At 39.6% G+C, this 22,096-nt stretch overlaps 1 protein-coding gene across 5 annotated transcripts in view; it reads right to left on the minus strand.

Annotated features, from left to right (window-relative positions):
* Positions 1-22,096, minus strand: part of ppp1r12a (protein phosphatase 1, regulatory subunit 12A) — a 55,053-nt gene that overhangs the window by 11,711 nt on the left and 21,246 nt on the right. For 2 of the 5 annotated variants that reach the window (XM_043236768.1, XM_043236769.1), the window contains exons 2-18: positions 20,346-20,476; positions 17,171-17,289; positions 10,902-11,061; positions 10,104-10,248; positions 9,940-10,014; positions 9,752-9,843; positions 8,648-8,808; positions 8,440-8,567; positions 5,193-5,414; positions 5,015-5,103; positions 4,649-4,765; positions 2,974-3,120; positions 1,737-1,856; positions 1,512-1,658; positions 1,237-1,327; positions 330-509; positions 51-219 (exon numbers count right to left, since the gene is read on the minus strand). In XM_043236768.1, coding sequence (XP_043092703.1) covers positions 51-219; positions 330-509; positions 1,237-1,327; positions 1,512-1,658; positions 1,737-1,856; positions 2,974-3,120; positions 4,649-4,765; positions 5,015-5,103; positions 5,193-5,414; positions 8,440-8,567; positions 8,648-8,808; positions 9,752-9,843; positions 9,940-10,014; positions 10,104-10,248; positions 10,902-11,061; positions 17,171-17,289; positions 20,346-20,476 — 2,293 coding nt within the window. The remainder of the gene's footprint in view (positions 1-50; positions 220-329; positions 510-1,236; positions 1,328-1,511; positions 1,659-1,736; positions 1,857-2,973; positions 3,121-4,648; positions 4,766-5,014; positions 5,104-5,192; positions 5,415-8,439; positions 8,568-8,647; positions 8,809-9,751; positions 9,844-9,939; positions 10,015-10,103; positions 10,249-10,901; positions 11,062-17,170; positions 17,290-20,345; positions 20,477-22,096) is intronic. The other 3 variants (XM_043236770.1, XM_043236771.1, XM_043236772.1) reach the window with 3 other exon arrangements.

Here is a 22,096-nt window from a genome sequence, read left to right on the forward strand (position 1 = left end):
AAACCGGACCTGGACATTACTTCATGAGACTTCATGTTGTTGTGCTGTACCTCTCTCAGAGTCGCGTGTGGTGCGGCTGTAGGTGGAAGTGAGACCGCTCAGGCTGTTGGGCCGGTTCAGAGAGGAGGTGCTGTACAGAGAAGAGGAGCTGCTGGACAAGGAGGAAGGCAGGGTGGAGGAGGCCGTGGTGGTCGAGGCCAAGGAGGTGCTACGGTACTTCTGGAGGAGGAAAAAAACTCATGTGAGGAAAAAAAAAAAAAACAACAACAACAAAAAAACTCTAGAATCCAAGCTAGAATCCCACTGTTCTCTGTGACCGTGTTCCTCACCTCTTCAAAGCTGCGGTAGCGTGACCTGTAGTCATCCTCCTTAGTCTCGGTCTCTTTCTTCTCTTCTTGTTTCTCCTTGTCCTGTTTCTCCTTCTCTTCTTTCTCCTCTTCTCGAGGCCGTGTGGGACGAGTGCGACCGATGGTCTTCTCCGCCTCCTGGAGATCAGTCAAGGTCACACCCTGAAAAAAAAAAGGTCAAAGCGTGAAAATCATGGTGTTCGTCTTAAAGAAAAAAAAAAGAAAAAAAGAAAGTGTGTATGTGTATTTTTCTTAAAAGGTACACGTGCATGTGTGTATTACACATAGTAAATATACAACGTACTCACAATATTACGCAAACAAAAATATTTTTTGGATGCGATTAATCCAAATTAAAAGGTTTTTTTTGGCATAATATATTTATGTGTATGGTGTATATTTATTATGTATATATAAAGAGACATATAATATTTTGAAATACACACACACACATACACAAATATATAAACACACACACACAATTAATACTAAAGTTTCAAATAAAAAAAATGAAATGTACACTATAAACTGTTTATGAACCACAACGATTTAAAATTCACCTAATTGAAAACATTTTTCACTCTTCACACTCTGGAATTACTACATGATTATACAATATATAAATTTAAGGTAAATATTCAATTATGCCATTTTATGTTAAGCCCTTAGTCGCAACCAATAAGGAAACACGGCCTTGCTTTTGAATACGGAAAAACTCTCTGTTGTAAACAGTAATTTCTCCCATAAATCCCAGAGCTCAGGATGTAATAAATTCCAGAAACCATATACCAAAAACCAAAACAAGAACCAAGAATATCTCTCTTTTTTAAACAGCACTGTGTGGATCTATTATTAGAGAGACTTCCTTTCGATGATTGTCTAGACTTGCCTGTGTGGACCTCCTGGACTGCCGTGCCTGTCTGGATCTGGCTTTCCTCTGGGACTCGGACTCTTCGTCACGCACAGGGGTGAGGTATGATCTACAGACGCAACACAAAGAAACAAAATCCTCTCGGTTAAAACGCAGTCCCTCCCGACAGCTGAAGCGACACGCATTTTTGCCCAGGCTCTTCAGGGCAGCTTTGACGAGAGTAAAAATAGGCTTTGCGGAATAAATAAGATGCTTTTTACTTTATTAGGAGCTGTGTGTGTGTGTGTGTGTACCTGCGTCTCTCTCGTCCGTCAGAGCCCAGTAGAGTTCCAGTAGTGGAGGTGGTAGTGGTGGTGGCTGCAGTGTTGATTGTGGGGATGACCGCGGCCGACTCTTTCTCCTTCTCCTTCTCCTTTTCCGTACTCTCTTCTGCCCAATACCTGTCAGGCACGGACACAGTTTACTAAGGGATCCCACTCGGAGCGTTTAGCTCTGACCTGCCAGGTGCGTGCTGGTACCTGGACAGCAGGCTGCGATGTCCGGTGGGTGAGGTAACCGAGGAGGTGGAGGTCGTCGTCGTGGAGGTGGAGGAGGAAGTGGAACTTAAAGCATCATCCTGCCTCCTTCCAAACGATCCGCTACAGCAACACAGACAGAACCAAACGTAAGAGGAGAGAAAGAACCGTCTTCAAAAGGAAGTGCCAGGAGAAAACAGGAAAGAGTTCCTTTTGTTCTGAAAACCTGAGCTTGGTCCGTACTGAACAAAATGAAAGCAGAAAAATCAAAAATCTGAAGCTGGTCTGTAACGCAGAAATGAAAAATCTAATGAAATATAAACTAAAATAAGGGCTGGGCAATAGAATTTTTTTTTTGACAATGTTATGCATTTCTTTTCGCGCAATGCTTACTTTATTTGCATTTTGATCGATTTTTATTTAAGATTTATTCATCGGATTTTATTTAAATATTTACAGATTTTGTTATTTGAAGATATGTGGCAATATTTGATAGAATTTTCTATTTTATTGAAGGTAGATTTTACTATGGAAGCATGTTTATGGCATGGTATATAAAAAAAAAATTCTAACTTTTTATTTTCCTCTGAATTGTGAGAGTGTTGCCTAAATCTAGCAACACAATTGCTGACTACCCTAGCAACGATTTATTTTTAAAAACACCCAGCAACAAATGAAACTACTTTTACAATTTACAATTTACCTTCTCCAAAAAAAAGTTGTGGGGAAACATTGTATATAAACTCAGAAATCTGTAAAAAGTCAGAATCGCAAAATATAAACTACACATATAGCTTTATAAGAAAGAATATGACCACATAATATGACTTTGTACTCGCAATCCTGAGAAAAAAATAAATTAAAAAAATCAGTCATAATTTTGACATTTTATTTCACAATTCTAACTTCATTTATCAAAATTGCAGGTTTTTAACTTGCAGATCATGACAAGTCCCAATTACCTATCTTTATTTAATTTTTTTTTTTTTTTCAGTGGCAGAAATGCATGGCTTCCATATTTCGCTGTGCCATTAAAATCAATTAAAATGTTTAACATTGTGACATATTTAATAACGCCCAGCACTATATTCAATGCGTTCTAATATACAGTAAAACTACACACCCCTTAAGCAAATAAATCCCCAGGCAGCAAGAATGGCAAGAAGCTACGTGTGAGGAACACAAAGACACATGGAGGACATGGAGAGTGTGTGTGTGTGTGTGTGTGTGTGTGTGGTACCTGCGGTGAATGCTGTAAGACTGGTAGTAGGAGGAAGGCTGCTGCCAGGCTTTAGAGTTGTTAGGTTCCAGGCTGGAGGCAGAGGAGGATTTGGCGGGCAGGTCGCGAGAGCTAGACGTGCGGCCTAACGCTAGCGTGTGAGACGTACTGCCGTGTGGGTGTGGCGGGGTGAAAGAGGTGAGTTAGCAGGGGGCCGACAAACATCAACACACACAGACAAAATGTTACATATACGTCTGAAGCACTGACTGGCTTGTGGAGGGGCTCGGTTTCTTATAAAGTCAAATTTTGGGAAAATAAAACATTAATAATGTCACCGTACATAAAAAATAGAAACCTACTTATCATCTGGAAACCATAAGCACGCTTTATAAAACAAAGACCCAAGACTCCAGCATGCTTTTGGTGTTATCGGAGTATGAAACCAAACCAGGCGGCACAAGTGCAGTCATGCAAATTTGTGGTTACACGATGACACACAAGCGCTCGGGTCATTCGAAGGGTTTGGGCTGCTTTCATCTTTCAGACTAGGGGTTTTCAAATTAGGAAAAATTTGAGAGACGTTTTACAAAATATGTTTATCATAATTAGCATGGGATGTTAATATTAATTATATAAATATACATAATACTAAATGTGTATATTTAATCATTTAAAATAATATATTCATTATTCAGATAAATACAATAGCAGCATTTTTTAAATATTTTTAGCGCTGTCAAATGATTAAACTTTTGTTTACACACACTTGAAAATATTTACATTTATATAGTTATATTCTTATAATTTATATTTAATATCTAAACATTTATCTTTAATATACATGCATGTTTTGTATTTATATATATACACACACAGGTATATAAATATATACATTAGGCACACATTATTTATTTTGGATGTGATTAACCATTTGATAGCATTAATCCAAAATAAAGCTTTTGCTTATGTAATGTATGTGCATGTACTATGTATAAATAAATATATATTTTGAAAATAAATACATCATATTTTTCTTACATGTATACGTGGGTGTGTGTGTATTTTTATACAGATTAAATATACACATCGCACACAAATATTATAAAAAAAATCCTTTACAGCGCATATGTATGCAATTTTTGTTTTTTCATTATTTAATATGCATTATTAATCTTATTGACCCAAACAATAGTGTTAATAAAGGCATTATAAAACGATCATGATTGTTTTTGTAATATTATAATATTTGATAATATCACACTTGACTACACGCATTATAAACGCATGCACGAAAATACAGCTGCCTCTGTATTTTAGGAATTTATGTATTTTTCGATAAATTCCTCGAAAGGGAATCACATTGGGTTTAAAACCCGGTCTAAACAGGCACATGCATTTGTAAGATGACCAGCATGCTCAAAAGTCTACACAATGACACAGAGCAGAGATTAACGCGCTTCTACAGTTCTACTCAAGTTACATGTTAGTCAGTTATGCGTCTGACCTAAAATCGATACGATGGTTATGGGACGGTAATATTAAAACGGTTAGAATTGCAACGCGTCTCGCTCAAACTCAAGCCGACAGCAGAAGCTATAAACGTTTGCCAGCAAGAAACAGCGACCGGCTTACGCTCATCTCTTTAAAAGTCCTAGCCAGTAAAATGAATGGTGTAACTAGAATAAAAGCTAACCTGCGCTGATAGCTGGAGGTTCTGTTTTGTGAGGCGGTTCCGTCGCTGTTCTTCAGGTCTTCTTCCCAGCGTCTCCTGGTGTACGAGCCGCTACGTACCAGACTAGCAGCCGAGTCCCTGAGAACCACACGCTACAAATAGTACCTCCGGGTTCCAGAGAAGGACCTTTTACACCGCTAAACTGACCGAAATATCATTTGAGAGTATTCGGGAAGCTTCCCAACCATCCTTAGTAACATTCGTCTCACGCACATCAAGAACGTGGTGAATAAGCCACAAAAACATGCTACACTTCAGCTTGTGATTCTCACAGAGCAACACGACAAGGAGGTGCAGATATAAGCTCGTGTCTCGCATGTTGTTCACCTGTTTTCCTTCTCGTCGATGTCGGATGTGCTGACGTGTCTCCTCGGGATGGTCGGCGCGACGTACGCCAGGCGCGTCTTCTCCTTCTCCTGTAAAGAGGACGCATGTCATGGCTAAAGAGTTTAAAGGGTTTACGGGAACATTTGTCCCCCGATTACACATCTGAATGCTACCAGACCTTTTCCTTGTCCTTATTGTCCAGTGAGGATGAGAGGCGAGGAGAAGAGGCCGAGCGCATCACCCCGGCGGTGTCCTTCTCTTTCTGCGCCTCTTTAGTTGTGCTGATTTCCGCCAGCGCTCCGTAACTGCCGGTTTTCCGCAGGCCCAGCCGCCACGATGCAGGAGACTCGTCCTTCCTCTCTTCCTCTTTAGGAGACACCTTCCCTGCAGGTGTGCTCACCTGAGGACGGACGGACAGCGGATAAAGAAAAGGACAGGGGTGGAAAACAAAAGTGAGTTACTGTGGGAAGTACATCGAGAAGCAATGACAGGGAAAGTCGACATCGGAGGAGCCCATATAATCCGACCGTACGATATTTCGATCACAGGACTATCTAGAGCACACACTTGTGCGAGTAATGGCGTTTACTAGACCACAGAGAGCACACATTGGAAACCAACGTTTGGAGTTGTTCATGTGTGCGGGAGAGAGAGAGAACGGGGAATTCGGATCAGCCTGATGGGTCAAAGCAGGACGTAAACATTGGAGCACTGGGCTGTAGGGCTGGGCAACCTTTCGATGTTTTTGGAATTTGAAAAATTGCATCTCTCAAAGTTTATGCAGATGCTAAGCTAATTTGCAAAAACAATGAAAATGTTTTTCAGGAAATGTAATGGGCAAAAAAATAAGTATATAATGTTGTAAATATTCTTAAAACCATTTTTATAAAAATAAAGAAAAATCCCTTCATTTTTATTGCATTAAATACAATAAATAATAAAATGTATATAAACTTAAAAAGTGGTAATAACGTAAAGTAAGCAAATAAAATACAAATATTTTTGGTACCGCTTTAGATAGCAATTCTTTTAACTAGATGCTTAGTAGCATTCATATTACTAGCATATTGGCTGCTCATTAGTACTTAAAGCGCACAATATATAAATTTAACAACATCTACATGCTTGCTGTTAATAAGCGGCAAATTACAAATTCGGGGTGTAAGTCATAGTTAAATAGTCATTTTAAATCAATCAATGAATCAACAGTCAGGTCTTATGCTGCTAAAACTCAAAAAAAAAAAAAAACTTAAGTGAAACACACGGGGGACATTTTGGGGGACTCTTTCATTGCTTCAGAAAAGCTCATTTGTATTGCAATTTGTTGGTCTAAGTTATATATTATACTTCTATATTAGGTGGCTTTAGCTACTGTGTACATTAAATGAATCTTTTGGTACAATGCAGTTATTGTTGTTGTTTTTTTACATTGTACTTACATTTTAAAAAATACCTATATGTGATTAATTTCTGTTAATGTAATGTTGACCCTAAACCCACCCTTAAACCTGCCCCTATCCTTACCCATATCACACCTCAATAGCAGCAAGAGGGTTTTGCAATACAATATATGACCACGATAAGGACATTGCACTTATTTTCAGATGCGAGTGCATAGCAGTTAAGGCCACCTAATATAAAGTGTGACCCAACTGTTTGCTTAAAAGAAAATTAGGCTTACGCTGAATGTACTAAAAAAAAACAACACAAACGACAAAACCAAACATGCCCAATTACGATCAAGATGTTAGTTTTTGCTAACTCATCAGCATCCCGGTGACCTGTTAGGGTTTAGAGTCAACAGTCAATGAAATCACCTTTATTAACGTTCACACAACTCTGAAGCAACCCTGTCATATTTAGTCCACCACATTCAGGTATAAAACTAATACACAAACGATTTTCAACGGAAAACAGCACATCACCACAGGCACAGCCGCGACTGACAGCGACAACACCATGCAGTGAGCCAGTGACAGGAAGAGGAAATGGTCTTGGATTAGGCAGTTATCTGATTGGTTAGGGACGTGGTCGTGTGGGGGAACATAGAGGGAAAGAAGGGGCGGGAATCACAATGCTGAACACACCGAGGCCTCACCATCGCTTTTTTGGGCACAAGTGAAATGCCAGTTTTGCGCAAGCCTTGACGCCACAACGCAGGACAGCCTGGCTCCCCCCCAGGCACAAGGGCAGTAATGTTATCAGACTAAAGCCATCCAAGACAACAGCAAAGATGAGTAGAGAGAGAAAAACACATGTTTGTGAAGAAGAAAAGCAAGAAGAAGAAAGAACCCCCTGAATGAAACAAATCAAAAAGCAGCAGCAGCAGCAAAAGAAACAGATACTTGATGCACAAGTGACAAAGAAAGCGACAGCAAAGAAAAAAAAAAACAAAGCCCAGACCTGATGCCATTACTTGAGTTGCAACGCAATAAAAATAAACATTAATAAAGAATAATGATTTGCTTTTGACATCTCGCATTAGACAGCACCTGTATTTTATTTTTTGCCTAAATTAAAAAAAAAAGAGCCTTAGATTGAATTTAACTCATTTATATATTAAAGTCAAAGTATTAAAATGAGTTAAATGAAAATGAATTACAATCAGTTTTATTATTATAATTAACGAATTAGATCTAAATCAGCTTGTGATGGCAGAAAACATTACTACGAAAATTACCTCTTAAAATGTATAAAAAAATAAATAAATAAAAAAAGATGAATAAATAAAAATCTTCTCAACACTAATAAACCAATTATGTCACGGCATTGTTTGTTGTCAGTTATAACAGTACTGCTAAAAGCATGCTCTGAGCTACAGGAAGACCTAAACTACAAAAAGACATCTCCTTGGAAATTAAATTCTTGTGTGTGTTTTTAATAAAATTGCACTTGGCACATCTCTACAGCGAATAGCTGAAGTGCAGTGTATATTATAAATATAGATTGCCTTTTTTATGATCATAAAGGCCAAAAAAAATTCTAATTAACAAAAAAAAAATTCAACTGAAATAAATCAAACCCAATTTAAGTTATAATAAATTTGGTTTATGGTAAACTTTTTAAACAGCTGTGTAGCTTCCTGATAAAAGTATCCTGACATTGATGAAATGTCCTTACTGTCCAGCAGAGGGCAGCAGGTACATGGTAAAGACGCACGGAGGACATTTTCTCTCCGCTCGCATTCCCAGAATTCACTGCACACTGACGATCCTGAATATGACGTAGATCAGCTGACTTTTTAGCATTTTGCAACCTTGAAGCCTTAAAACTAAGTCAATCATTTTGAAAAGCCGCAGATGCACCTTTCTTGCTTACTGTCGCGTGCTTGTATACATGCTATAAAGAACGAATACTATCGCCGAGGAGAAGTTTGGGTGGAGGGAGGTGGGGTGGACAGCACGTTCAAGGGGAGGGGTATGTACCTTTTTGGTGGGTGAGGTTGGGGTGGTCACCTGGTTGCTTGGGGTAGTTGGGGACGTGACGGTGATGCTAGTAGGTGCAGATGAAGGTGTGCTGTTCGAAATGCTCGACGGAACAGACTTGGTCTTGTCTGGAAAGAAAAAGAAATGGTAAATAAATGAGCTTACTGATTACCCCAAAGCTATTTGGGAAAGCGCTTCCAACAGGTACCTGCTTCGTTCTCAGACTCTGAGTCTTCCTCCTCCTCTTCCTCACTAGAGCAGCTAGACTCATCCTTCTTCCCCTCCCCCTCTTCTTCATCCACCTTCTCCGGCTCCAGAGTCTCGATTCGTGGGACAGTCTTCTCCGGTTCCAGTAGGAGTGTTTCTTTACTAAAGCAGAGAGCAACAACTCTGTTAGGTCTCCAATTCAATTCAATTTCAGCAACAACAGCAATGCAACAACCACATTTAAGTCCCGGAAAGAATATAAGAACATAGTTAAAATAGTCCGTGGTTTAATTGTAATGTTATAAAGCTACGAGGATACTTTTTGTGCGCAAAGAATGCAAATGATTTCTTCTCTTCCAGGTCAGTCTTCGCCACCATTCACAAGAGGGTCTCTAAGCAGGGTCGGAAAGGATTTCATCAAAAATGAAGACGAACAAAGGTCTTAAAGAGTTTGCAAAAGACATGACGGTGAATAATTAAAGATCCCTTTAAGTAAAGCAAAAACACTTTGACTGCATTAAAACAAGTTTTTTTTTGTGTTTTTAGAAAGTTTCACGTATACACCACATCTCTGAGAAAACGTCTAATAATGCTGCATTACATCTGCCAGGCCAGTAGTTGGCGCTGTCAACTTGTTAGCAGACAGTACCTTCTCTTCTGTGTTAGAAGTGACGATTTTTATGTTGCATATGATGCGTCTCCACCGTGAAGCAAAACCACACTTTGCTGAAGAATCGTTAGCAAACTCGAGCAGCAACAACAGCAGCAACGTGCTCCGCCATCGCTGTGTGTGTGTGTTTGAACTTTCCTTTAAAATCGACATGTACTGCACGTGTCTACAGCGTGAGTGTACCAAGCACGTACAGGCATCACAATTTTCTAAAAAATGGGTTTTCACTACCCATAATGCTGTTGTCGTGGAAAATAATGAAACACTGTCGTGTAAATGGCCTGTTGGATCAAACAAACTGACGGCAAACATCAAAACCAAAAGTTCTAGTGTGAAAGCACCTCAAGTGCAAGCGCCCTTGACATTTACGGTAAAGTCAGGACGCTGAGTAAACAGAATATCAATCCCATCACGGTGGCTGCAGGAGCCATTTACCTCTTCAGTGGTTTCACAGATTGATTATTGTCCCCAGTAGTCGTAGTTTCTATTAAAGGAGACTTCTTGACATCCTTCTTTTCACTCAGAAGCTGAAAAAAAAACCAACAAAAAACAAACACTGCATCAGGACAAGTCTCACAATTACATTTCCAATTATAGACCTTATGCCAGAAGTGAAAAAGTACCTGATTCTGTTTCTTTTGCAGCTCTTCTAAATATCCCAAGATATCTTCATCAGCTACGTCAAACGCCGTCTGGCCCTGAGAACCAAACGCAACACTTGTAAGGGTTTCGATTCAAACTCTACACAGAAGCTAGCAGCACACAGACAGAATCGTAAATCCCATACCACTTTATTGACAACGTCCATTTCACACAAATGATCTACTAGTATCCGGCAGGCCTCTTCTTTTCCCCAGTGTGCAGCAGCGTGGAGCGGAGTCCAGCCATCGTAGTCTTTAATATTTACATCATACCCTGCTTGAATTAAAAGCCTGCAAAGAGTCAGAGCGACAGAAATAGCATGATGAGATTAGACAAATCTGGGTTTCTTGGATTTTGGTGCCGCAATCTAAGCTTGGCCTCATTTGCCAAAGGCCTTGGATATTATGTGGACCAACGGGTTCATTTTTCCATTGCCTAGAAGGCGGGTTGTACATGCCAACACATAAAATACGCATTAGTTGTGAAGTTCTCCGAGATCCAACACACAAAAATACATTCTATCCGGTGGCAATCCTCTTGTTTTGGTGCGGAGGCAGATGGAGCAGTTGTCACAGTCATTCAACTCTGACATCCAAAGACCAAAAGCGCCATAAACTCCTAACTCCTGCCACACGTCCTAAGCTGTGTTTGTTCAACAGCTCACGATAATCTACTGTAATGGAGACAGATAAACAGGTTACAAACTGTCTCGCCCTGTGTACGAGACCCTTGGAATACTGAAAGAGTTGAAAGGTGATGAACTAAGTTGAGCAATAAAGCCTCTACACCTGCAGCACCACAGTTTTATTTGTTTCTACCTTCACTATCTGCTAAATCTCGCTTGTTGGCGAAAGAATAAAGACCAATATTATCACAGGTGTCCGCTGAATCCTTTCTGGGTGGAAAATGGCAACATTTTTCTTTTGAAGGCAAGCAAACTTACTTTAAAACCTCAGTGTATCCCTTGGCTGCAGCGACGTGCAGTGCGGTCCCCCCAGACTTGGTGTGCCGGACGTCGTTGATCTGGCCGCTGTTAAGCCACTGTCGTGCATCCCTTAGCATGATCCGCTCCTCCTCTTTCCTGGCCACCTCGATATCCACGCCTGGAGCAAGATGGAGGGAGGGACAGACGCTCTGGATTAGTACATATGCTTAACCTGCTCAAACTGTAGGATATTCGAGAAGACAAACTATGTGCAAAGCAAAATTTATACCAGTTTGGCACGATGGATTTTTTTTTTTGTTGATGCGTTAATGTTGAACAGCCCATTATGTTTAATTAATTTCTGCTGACAACCATAGAGGTCACCGAGTTGACTTCAGCGTAACATGGTAAACATTTTCAAGAATGACTCATGAGTCTAAATAGTGTCAAAGGTTAAGTCTGTGGTAAACATTATGCCTTTTAAAAACTGAAAATGACCGATCAATAATGTTAAACAACAAAAAAGTTATACATATAAAAGCAACTTTTACTGATTACTATCTACAGACAGTGCAGCCCTTTAAAATACCAGGAAGTTGTGTTTACTTTCATATTATCACTTTACATAATGTGCATAAAATTGTCTTTGCATACTTGAATTCTTTTTATTGTTCCAAAAACACAACACACAAACTAGTCCACAATGGAGGACTGCCAAATGGGTCACTGTGCCTCTAGTCTATATAACCTGACATTTACTTAGGCATGTAGAGACCTGACAGCATTAAGCTAAAACGGGAAACAATAGAAACTTTGGAGCACCTAACTTTGAAGTAAGCGACCATTTACCATGCGTCTAAATGCTTAGCAACATCTCCACCGGGTGCTAAACCAAAACAAGATCAATGCTTTTTATATACAGAAATATGACAGCTGACAGCTACTTGCCCTTTCATTTTTGTCAGAATAATGAACGTAAAAGGAGCCATCTCAGATTACAAATGAGCAGCACGAGGATCATGCCATATCCCTTATATGGCTAGAAGCCCGACTGAATGACCGGCAGGTGCGGCTGCTGGGGGAAGTGAAGTGCGATGTGATTATAGTGACCGTTTTTGATCAGTTCAGTTGAAGGGATTGGGCCCGTGTTTGACGAAAGAGTTGGAAGCGAACCAGAAAAAGATGAGGCCACGGGACAGAAATCTGGAGGAATTCCTGCGCGAATTCCAAGACAGAGCTGTTGTGTGTTGCATAGTCTTTTCATAGTCTTTTCTGGTTAAAATGGGTGATGATGTCTAGACAGTGATTCTCAAAATTCTTCAGAGATTTGTATTTGCTGCCAAGGTAAGAGGTTAGGAAAAGGGTTCCAGCTGGTTCCTAAATGCAAATCCCAAACACTCAAAATGTATGATATTACCCTATATGCACCGATATTCAAATTATGGTTGATACAGATAAGCTGACAGTTGCCTTCATGGTATGGTCGGCAACCACTAAATAACTGATATTAAAGATAAAGCAATACATAAAACTGGTACAGTATGAAAGATGGATAGGCCTATTCCCAATAAGACCTGCTAAGAATTAGGGTTGTGATGGTGATGAAAGATGCGTGACAATACAGAAAATACCGGTATCGTTGTATCACTTTAGTAAATAATGTATAATTATGAAACATTTAGCAAAACAACTAAGAAAATATGAAGGAACGGACGACATACACCTCGATGTGAAATAATCAAACACTACAGTTTAATGACCAAAATAAATGACTTTTTTACTTTCGTTATCACTTAGATGTCAAGATTTTCGCCTCACTCTTCTCGTCAGTCAGCTCGACTCACTCTCCTCGCGTCATAAATGAAATCAGCTCTGTGAGCGACTGCCGTTCGTTCGACGCGCTGCATTGACCAGCCATATTCAGTTTTAATTGCCTGTTCTCTCACTGAACTAAAATGTTTTTTATTATTATTATAAAAACATCTAAATGACGTTGTGGGACGGTGTCAAGGTGGGCAGGTGATGCAACCGGTGTAGCGGCTTAACAACGGTATCACCGCCGACATTGCCCGTCACAGTAAGCCTACTAAGAATAACATTTAATAACCAAAAAATAACCAATATGAACCAGCAAACAACATGAAAATGAAACAAAAACAAGCCAAAAAGAAAACAGAAACCAAACAAAACCAAAAACCGTGGAAGCAAATAAAGTAACAACCAATAAAAAATAAATAAAACCATCAAAAACGCATACATTTAGATCTAAGCAGCGCTGTCTCACAGCTGGCACGCAGCATTTAAGCAACGACAGGAACCTTGTAGCTTGTTTACGAGCACAGTGATTTGCAAAAGCCATTCACTTTTAAAGAGAGTTGTTGAATTCTAAGGACATGTCGGTGGCCAGCTGCACTAGAGTCTCTCACCACACCCGAACTACACATGCTGCCGTTCGTGTGACTACTCCGCTTACGAACATTAGTCCTTTATATTCCAGTGCAAACCAGAGTACCAGTACTTCTCAGCAACCCGGGACAAAAGGCAGAGGATATACTGTCGGCTCTCGGGATGCAGATTGCTCAAAATGGTGAACACGTAGCGATATCACCACTGGCTCTGCTGATTCAACACGGCCAACAGAGGGGGGGGAAAACAGCTTTGCTTTGTCTTTCCTTCTTAATAGGTTTGAGTGCATTGTGTAATGGACAGCTGATGAGCATAATAGTGCTTTTCTCTCGTCTGAAAGACTAAGGCTGCACGTAACGAGTAAACACAGGTAGAACAAAAGTGCACTGAGTGCCAGGAGAATATGCAGCCTCTATAAAAAGCAAGAGACAAACTGACCTCCGCAAGAGCACTAAACAAAAGCTAATAGCAGAGGATAGCAGCTTGGGTTTATAACGAAAATGTTCACTTTAAGTCAATACAGGAAACAAGCTGGTGCGACGTCAACTAAATAAACGAAACAGTCAAGTAAACTTTAATTGGTCTGCAGCATAGCCGTTCTAATTGAAAGCTTTGAAAGTTTGCTAACAGTAAACCGCTTCTTGCTGCGATCAAGACCTTCACTGTGAGTATACTGGGGCCATTTGGGTTCTTTTACATAAGGTGCATTAATCCTCTTCATCCAAAAAGTCAGTTTTTGTCAGACAGATTATGTCACTATCCATGATGGACTTAGCGCCTCCAACGTCTGATTTTCCGAGCAACAAGAGCTGGAAAAATCTGTTGCCTTGGCTAGGAGAGGCTCCCCGTCACCTGATTTCAGTGGAAATGAGCAGCTCCTAATAGATCTGAGGGACGACCCTTCGGAGGGGGGTTGGTGGTGGTCTCTGCTTAGGTTTAACCCCATGACTGGGGTCTCGTTCAAAAGGAGACAGGGAGTGGGAAAAAAGATAATCACATTAGAAGAGGCTGAAGGCATTATACAACACTGACTGTTACATAATGCCATCTCTGAGCTGAGAATAGTGCTGTGTCTTATAATACAATACATGGAATAAAGCGTGGGCTCCTGTTCCAGCCTGACCGCTGAACGACGAGCATCGAAATAGAAAAGGACGTTCTATTTGAACCGTTCAAACGTTAGGGCTCACCGGGCAACGTGATTTGTGATGTCTGCGGAGGTCCATCGTGCACGCTGACGCTTCTTCAAAGCTGAAGAGTGCCCTTCAACCCTCAAACGAAAGCTGACAGCTGCCATTGGCTAGGCCACAATGGATGGCCATGAGCGTGGGCTGAATTGAGAATGTTATATAACATGCTCTTAAAAAGTGCAACATGCTAACAGCGGGTCGGAGCAATTATCAACAAATTCACACTGCACGTAAAGCTTTTAGGAGCGATAAAAGACGAGCACGAGCTCTGCTTTTGCTCTCTGAAAATCGTCTTGCCGCGTAACCGATTTGAGGCTCATGTTTCAGGAGATACTGTGGACTTGCTGCTGAAAGGAAGGCATATTGAATAAAGAAAACAATATTTGTATGCACCGGTCAGCCAAAATTAATTTTTCAATATCTAGTCTAAAGCTTAAAAATTCTGGAACCAATGAAAGTAAGAAAAGCCAGTTGTATTCACTGATTGAACTGATCATTTATTAGCTAATGTGACAGTCCTGCAATTGACTGATATCCAAAGATTAATCACTCCTGACTAAACTCTGCGCTTTATTTTTCATTCCTCCTTGCTTCTGCATGTAAGGTTGCACCACATGACCACCTGTTTGTTAAATCATTCCCTTCTGGCCTTCTGAAATGCCTGGATTTGAAATCTGAACAATCTTGACATTGTGATTCATCTTGACGTGCTTATTAACATGCATCCTTGTTGTATGCAATCAAAAGGCCTATCTTAAACAACTAGCATCTTTCCATCAAATAACAAGAGCAATACTGCTGTTGGATAAATCGGTCCAATGCTGTTTGTTGCGTCTCAGACGCTGCTCTGTCAGTGGATGTAAAGATGGTGCAACCTCAAATGACTTTGTATAGCTTCCCTAAACATTGCATGGCTCATTTTATTTTTCAATTATGTGCCAGAGGAGCTGAAAGATTAAGTTTCCGTTTGTTTGTCACACTTCAAAACAAACGTTTTTGTCAATTATTCTAAACACGTGTCAGTTGCCAATATCTTAGAAAGCAGGTTTGCTAATAGCCGATATAACTATTTTAATAATTAAGAAATTTAAAATTATTAAATCATTTGAAAATGGATTAAAAACTAAACGTGTAAAAACACAAAGTATTTTTTCACAAATTAATAAATATTTAATACATATTAAATAAAATATGTAATTAAAAAGGAAGTAAATACTGTAACAAAAAGATTTAAAGATTTGTTTAAATCATGTAAATGCATATTTGCTGCATGTTGATGGCAAACAAGAAAGAAAAGCAAACATTATAATACTTTTACTAATAATATTAAAGCAATCATTATAATATTTTTTGTAAACATTTAGTTTTTTTGTTTAACTGGTCTATTTGATTATTACATGCACTTCTGAATGATGGCGGTGAACAAGAGGGACAATATGAGCACTGTGTGCTCAGGCATTTCCTTTCTCAGCACAATCAAAATAAACATCTGGCATGCTGTCAAAATAAAAGTCCCGATTCAAACATACTGGCAAAAACTGAATAATGTCTCAGCTAATGCCAATATTTGAAAAAAATGGCCAAATATCAGCCTTGGCGATATATCGGTTGAACCACTAATTATGTTTTTTCAAATTTCCTCTTTCTTGGGATCTGAAAAAAAATTGTCTGTGCAATTAGCCTTGTAGCCAGCACAAATTTGTGCAAATTTCGGCAGACACAAATGTGATGTTTGCCTAATGACCCTTTCAGGTCCAATCCCTCTCTCGCCCACTACAAATAAAAAACTATTTAAAAAAAACACCACAGATCATTCTTTAAAAAAAAAATTACTACAGTAAGTCCATTTAATCCTTTTATTATTTTCTTCAGTCAGCTCATGACAGTTGCACCACCCTGACACATCAACCAGCAAGAACCTTTGTCTTTGATTGCGTGGCTAGATCCTGTTCACAAATTTCTATAGAAAATAGTGGAAATGCAATGCCTCAATCAGCAGCCATTCTCGCCTCCTCTCCAGATCCAGTGCAGAGTCTGTACTATCTGCCGCTGATACATCCTGGCGAGCAGGAGCCGTACACCACCTCAGGCGGTTAACACATGTCTGAACAGGGCCTCTCAGTCACAGCTGGGCTCTGTTTCATCATCAAGAATGGCAAAGGCCAAAAATAGAAAAACCATTCCATCTAGTTTGGGATCATTACAATGGGCGTCAGGTTAAACGGATCATGTTTCTCCATTATGTAAGGGACCTCACTACGGCCGGTTGCACCGACCTCCCTAAATCCTTTATGACTTTGCACACGCATGATATACCTCGGACATCAAGTACCCAGCCAGGTCAACAGGCAAGTTAAGAGTGCACACGGGAGAAAGGGTGTTGTGCGTTACGCTACTGGTTGAGCTCGGCTCTAATATTAATTCTGAGTCAGTGCACCCGCTGGAGTCCTGCCAAGACTTGCAGCCTCGACTCGAGCTCACAGCAGCTGGGAAAGTTTAGCATGATGCACATATCACCCTTGGCCACCCGCGCAAGGCAATTAATTTGAAGATCTCTGACTCAAAATCGTCAGAAAGCAATGATCTCAACTGCAGCATGACGTGGACGTGACACTAAGCCTTAGACACCCTTGCCAAATCATTGTCATGAGAGATGCCTGCGCAAAGTGTGTCAAGGAGAGGCGGTAGTACCTTGCCGGTTGATCTCGTTTTGCAGAAGCTCCTCCATGGCCTCCTCCTCGGCGATATCCAATGGCGTTTCTCCCTCGCTGTTTACAACACCGACGTTTGCACCTTGACTGATAAGATACCTGCAAAGACATGACAAGACGTTTTTAAAAGGTAACATCCGAATTGAAATGTCAACTGCGTCTTTGGAACTTTTGGAAGAAGGAAAATGAGAAATGACAGAGAAATGGAATGGGGCATCCCTTCACAGAAACCTCAAGAGTTCAAGTGGTGATTTGCATCTTAATAAAAATTTTGTGAAGTGGTCCTCCACTTCTGTTACTGGTTAACAGCGTGGATTCGTGTCACTGAGTACATAGGTTTGTGAGTTACAAAGGAGTGGTTGCATCTCGTCTGTAAGAGCATTTCGCCGCTGACCTTGGCATGATCAACACGTCGCCCTCAATAACCTCTCTGCTCATGTGTCAGATTCAAGAACTGCAGCACTAGGGAAACAAGGCTGCACAGACCTGCCCTTACTACGGCCTGGATCAACTTACATATTCAAAGCTGCTCAACTAATAGTTTCTCACTAGAAATCAAACACTCTTGCAAAACTTCACTTGGCTGCAAGTACAGAATTTGGGTATTTGGGGGGGACTGAGATTATTTAAGACTGATGCGAATCCTGCATATGATTCCTCTTCCACTTCATTTCCAGTCGGTTTCGATCCGTCTCGTCATGAAAGGCAAAAATAAATCTTTAAAATCTTAATTCACTGGTTGTTGGTGGTTTGGGACTTGGGTGCTGAAAATGCTGATTGGTTGAGTTCACAAAAGATTGCATTTCAGGCAACGTGTTTTTAAAAACAGTAGTTTATAAAATAGTGCTATTATTGTGTTATTGAGTGCTAGTATCCCGACAAGAACAGCTTCAACTCGACCAGTGCTTCTGACATTTGCCTCTGGCTGTGGTGTCTGTGTTGTGGTTAGACATAAGATAGAATTGTTTTAATTTGGTAATCTTTGGTCTTTATTTTATTAATCTATTGATATATGTTTAAATGCAAAGGGGCAATACTGATTCATATGTTCATTTAATTGCACACAGGCCTACGTTCCCTGAACGACGTTTAAACTATGTTTACATGAAACCAAAAAGAGGCCGTGAAGTTTGATATCATATTTCATCTTATTGTAAATTGCAAAATAAAATAAAAAATAGCAGAAGCCAAGACTCCCGAATATAACTTGCGAAGTCTATTTGCCTAATCAGGCAATGCTCATTTTTTTGTCCATGAAATTTCACAATCATGTATGCACCTTAGGCCCAAGACGAAAAATAAGCTATTTCCAGATGGTTTTCAAGAAGGAAATTTGTAAAGTGTTTATTTACATGTGGTCTGTAATGCCAAACTTGTCTGTCATTGGGCTTGCGTTACGGTTTTACCATTTTGCACACAATTCCTATTTCGTATTGTGGAAATGTTAGTCCTATCAACAGACACAAAACAGGTCAGAGTACTCACAATATTCAGGACAAAAGCAAGCTTGTTCCGTTTTACTGTTTGCCCTATTTAAAAGTCAGCTGATATTTTCTCTAGAGTGCTGCGTTCCCTATGCAGACCTCAAGCCTCCAATATAGCTCAAACATGAAATTCAATATTAAAAAACGCCCACTGCATATAGAAGAGCGACACTGACAACAAAGCAACAAAGACAAAGTCTGAACTCCAATTAAGAATCATCCATGACAACAGTTCATGACTGACATGACATTATAACAAATCATGCTACAATCCCAGAACGCACAGCAACAAGCCAAGTGAAAAAACCCTCCTCTAATTCAAAATGGTCAATTATTGATTATAAATAGAAAATCATTCACTATTGAAAGAAACGTTAGAACATTGCATATCAGCCGAGCAATATGCTAGCATCAACATCAATTCAAGATCTATTTTCTTACGTGCAAATGTTATTTTTGAGGCCTGCAGCGATGCGGTCTATAAAGAGTGTTTCAAATCTGTCACTTAAGACCCCGTGATGGACGCTGCCTTGGAAGGCTGCTGTGACCCCAGGTGAGTTGTGAAACACAGCTTTAAACATCAATTCACAGAAAAGGATGTGTTTACCAATTCTTCGTACAGGAAGAATGACTCATTAATGAATGGAACGATTCCCTCGAAGAGAAGTGTCAGTGTAAATCGTATGCACCGCAGCTATGATTTCTGCACAGGTTAGGTGTTAATCCGTCACTATGGTGTAGTGTGACAACAGAGGTCACTTGGGGCTTGGAACCTGGGTTGACCTCTCAACCAGATCCCACACAGCTGGCAAAATACTCATTCAACAAATAAACCGAAGAAATGAGCAAATTAAATATGCAACTAAGCATTCAAATACTGGTCACACTTAAAACCATTAACTGTGACCTTTGCCTTAAACTCCTAATTAATAGTTAGTGAGGTAGTTGTTAAGTTCAACTATTGGGATGTAGAATATGCTCATGATAAACACTCAATATGTTAATAATAGACAAGCTAATAAGCAACTATTTAGTATTAAAAGAAGTGGTCCTTATAATAATGTTTACATAAATACTACAGGCATTGGCTGGAAACCTCACTAGTTATTAGTGTTTGTTCAACTACAAAGGTAATTTTGTAGTTTTGCTATGTGTGAGTTTTTGACTGTACTATAGTATAAAATAACATTTTATGTATTTAAGAAACAAGATAAGTTAACATTTGTTTATCTGAAGGAATTTCTGTGAAAACCACAGGATTCTTTGATGAATATTAAAAAAACTCTAGCTCTGTCACTTTTATATGTAACTTTTTATTGGCAACAATAATAATAATAATAATAATATGAACATTCGTGTATAAATGCATGACAGGACAAGTGTTATTTAAACTGAACCTTTTGTTTTGCTAAGGCTAATATTACAGCTAGCACATTACGTATCCTAACAAACGATTCATCAATATCAAATGAGTTTTTTTTTTTGACAATTACAGCTAAAAATCTGTATTTTAAACTTTGCTTCATGATTTAATATTTAGCGTCTAAAATAAAAAGTAGCAAAAATAAAATTATGATAACATGACAAAGTAGTTCATACGTATATGCATCAAACCATGGGACAAAAAGAAGAAGAAACACAAGTTTTGTGTGGTGGGGAAGTGGGACTTACTCAGCGATGTCGAGGTATCCGCAGGAAGCGGCAGCGTGAAGGGGAATCCAGCCTTCATTGTCAGGCTGGTTGATGCAGGCCCCATGCTCCACCAGGAAGGTCACCATGTCCACATTATCGTCTATGCAGGCCTGGAAAAGAGAAGAAATTGGTTAACATTTCAGCAAACGTACCATCTAGCCATTTAGCATCTCAAGACCTATTCAACTTGACCGTTTAAAAACAATATTCCTGTTACATACAGCATTTCAGTTACCTAAGGTCTGGATTAAGAGCCTTAGCAAAACAGTTTCATAAACCCAAGAGTGAGCTTCAGGGCCAAACATTAATCTTCAATGGGAACCTATTCCTCTAAACAAAGACATGTTATATCATCAGGTAACCAAAATCCCTCGAGGGAAATATGGAGGTCTGTAATTAAAGCATGTCACCACGCGATGAGACAAAAGACCATGAGAGAGACTAGCGTTGTCACTAAAGAGACAAATAATATAACACAATAATATAATATACACAAACACATCTGGGGTCAGAGTGACCGTAATATTACATAACATCACTATATTTACTGTATTTTTGCCTCAAATAAATGCAGCTTGGTGACCTTAATAAAAAATAAATTAATAATAACGTCCACCAAATTGTGTTATATTTCGAAAAGGGCTTTCAGTGCCCATTGTCAGACTCAAAACCCCTCACAGTCTAAACTCCACAACCTTGACTAGCGTCCAACCTCGGTTCTCCATGTGCTCCCCTCTTGAACGGCTGCCCGTAAAATCTCCTGGTCTTACGGCTGGTTGCCATGACAATACCACAGACAAGGAAACACACAAACCAGCCTCACGTTCAGGGCACACGACTATCTGGTTGAAATCCTTGCCCAAATTTGGGCTGTTTACAGTACCGCAGTAGAAACGTGTGGGCCTCTTTGCTCTTATCAGGGCCTTGTCAAGCCAGAGGTAGAGGAAACCAGGACATTGGCTAAACTAACTGTATTCTGTGCCCGACTTTAAATCCTACAAAAACTATAAACCACATATAAAAAAAAAAAAAAAAAAAAAAAAAAAAAAAAAAAAAAAAAAAAAAACTTTATTTAGTTCACATAATGCTATATAACCAAAGCTATAAGTCACAAGATTAAAGATTTTAGCTTGTACGTCAACAGTACGCTTATCTATTTGCTTATGATACTGCTTCCTGTTTAACCACACACTAAACCCTACAACATATGCTAAAATAAATGTTTTACACATTAACATTTTAAAATGGGCTTTATAAATGAATATATTTTCTATGTGCAGAAAGAGCACAGTAAACAGTCAGCCAGTAATCGCAAATAGGTCTCATAAGCCTTCAACAGACATAAAAATAGACACTAAACAACATGGTTAAGAACAATGAGTCTTTTTAATAGGTTAATTAAAAACAGCCATTATGAAGAGCTGCTCTGACAGACTCAAACCGAATTTTGAATTTTTGGTCCATTAAAAACCAACCAGCAAAACAACCACAAAAGAGAAGCACATCGTTGTTATTTGGCATTACAAAAGCGCATTTAATCCAGACAATTATTTAGGGGCTCCCAAATATGTCCCACTGCCTCAAGTCATTCGCCCGGCCTTGGGATAACGTTCCTGCTTAAGGCAAGTGAGCATTCCCTCTGCCCTCAAAACACGCCGTGTTTATTATAAGCCTAACACAGCAGTTCCCACAGCCCAACAATGGCAATCCCTTAATGGCAGTAATTGTTC

This window comes from Puntigrus tetrazona, chromosome 4 (assembly GCF_018831695.1).
Source record: "Puntigrus tetrazona isolate hp1 chromosome 4, ASM1883169v1, whole genome shotgun sequence".
Lineage (NCBI taxonomy): Eukaryota > Metazoa > Chordata > Actinopteri > Cypriniformes > Cyprinidae > Puntigrus > Puntigrus tetrazona.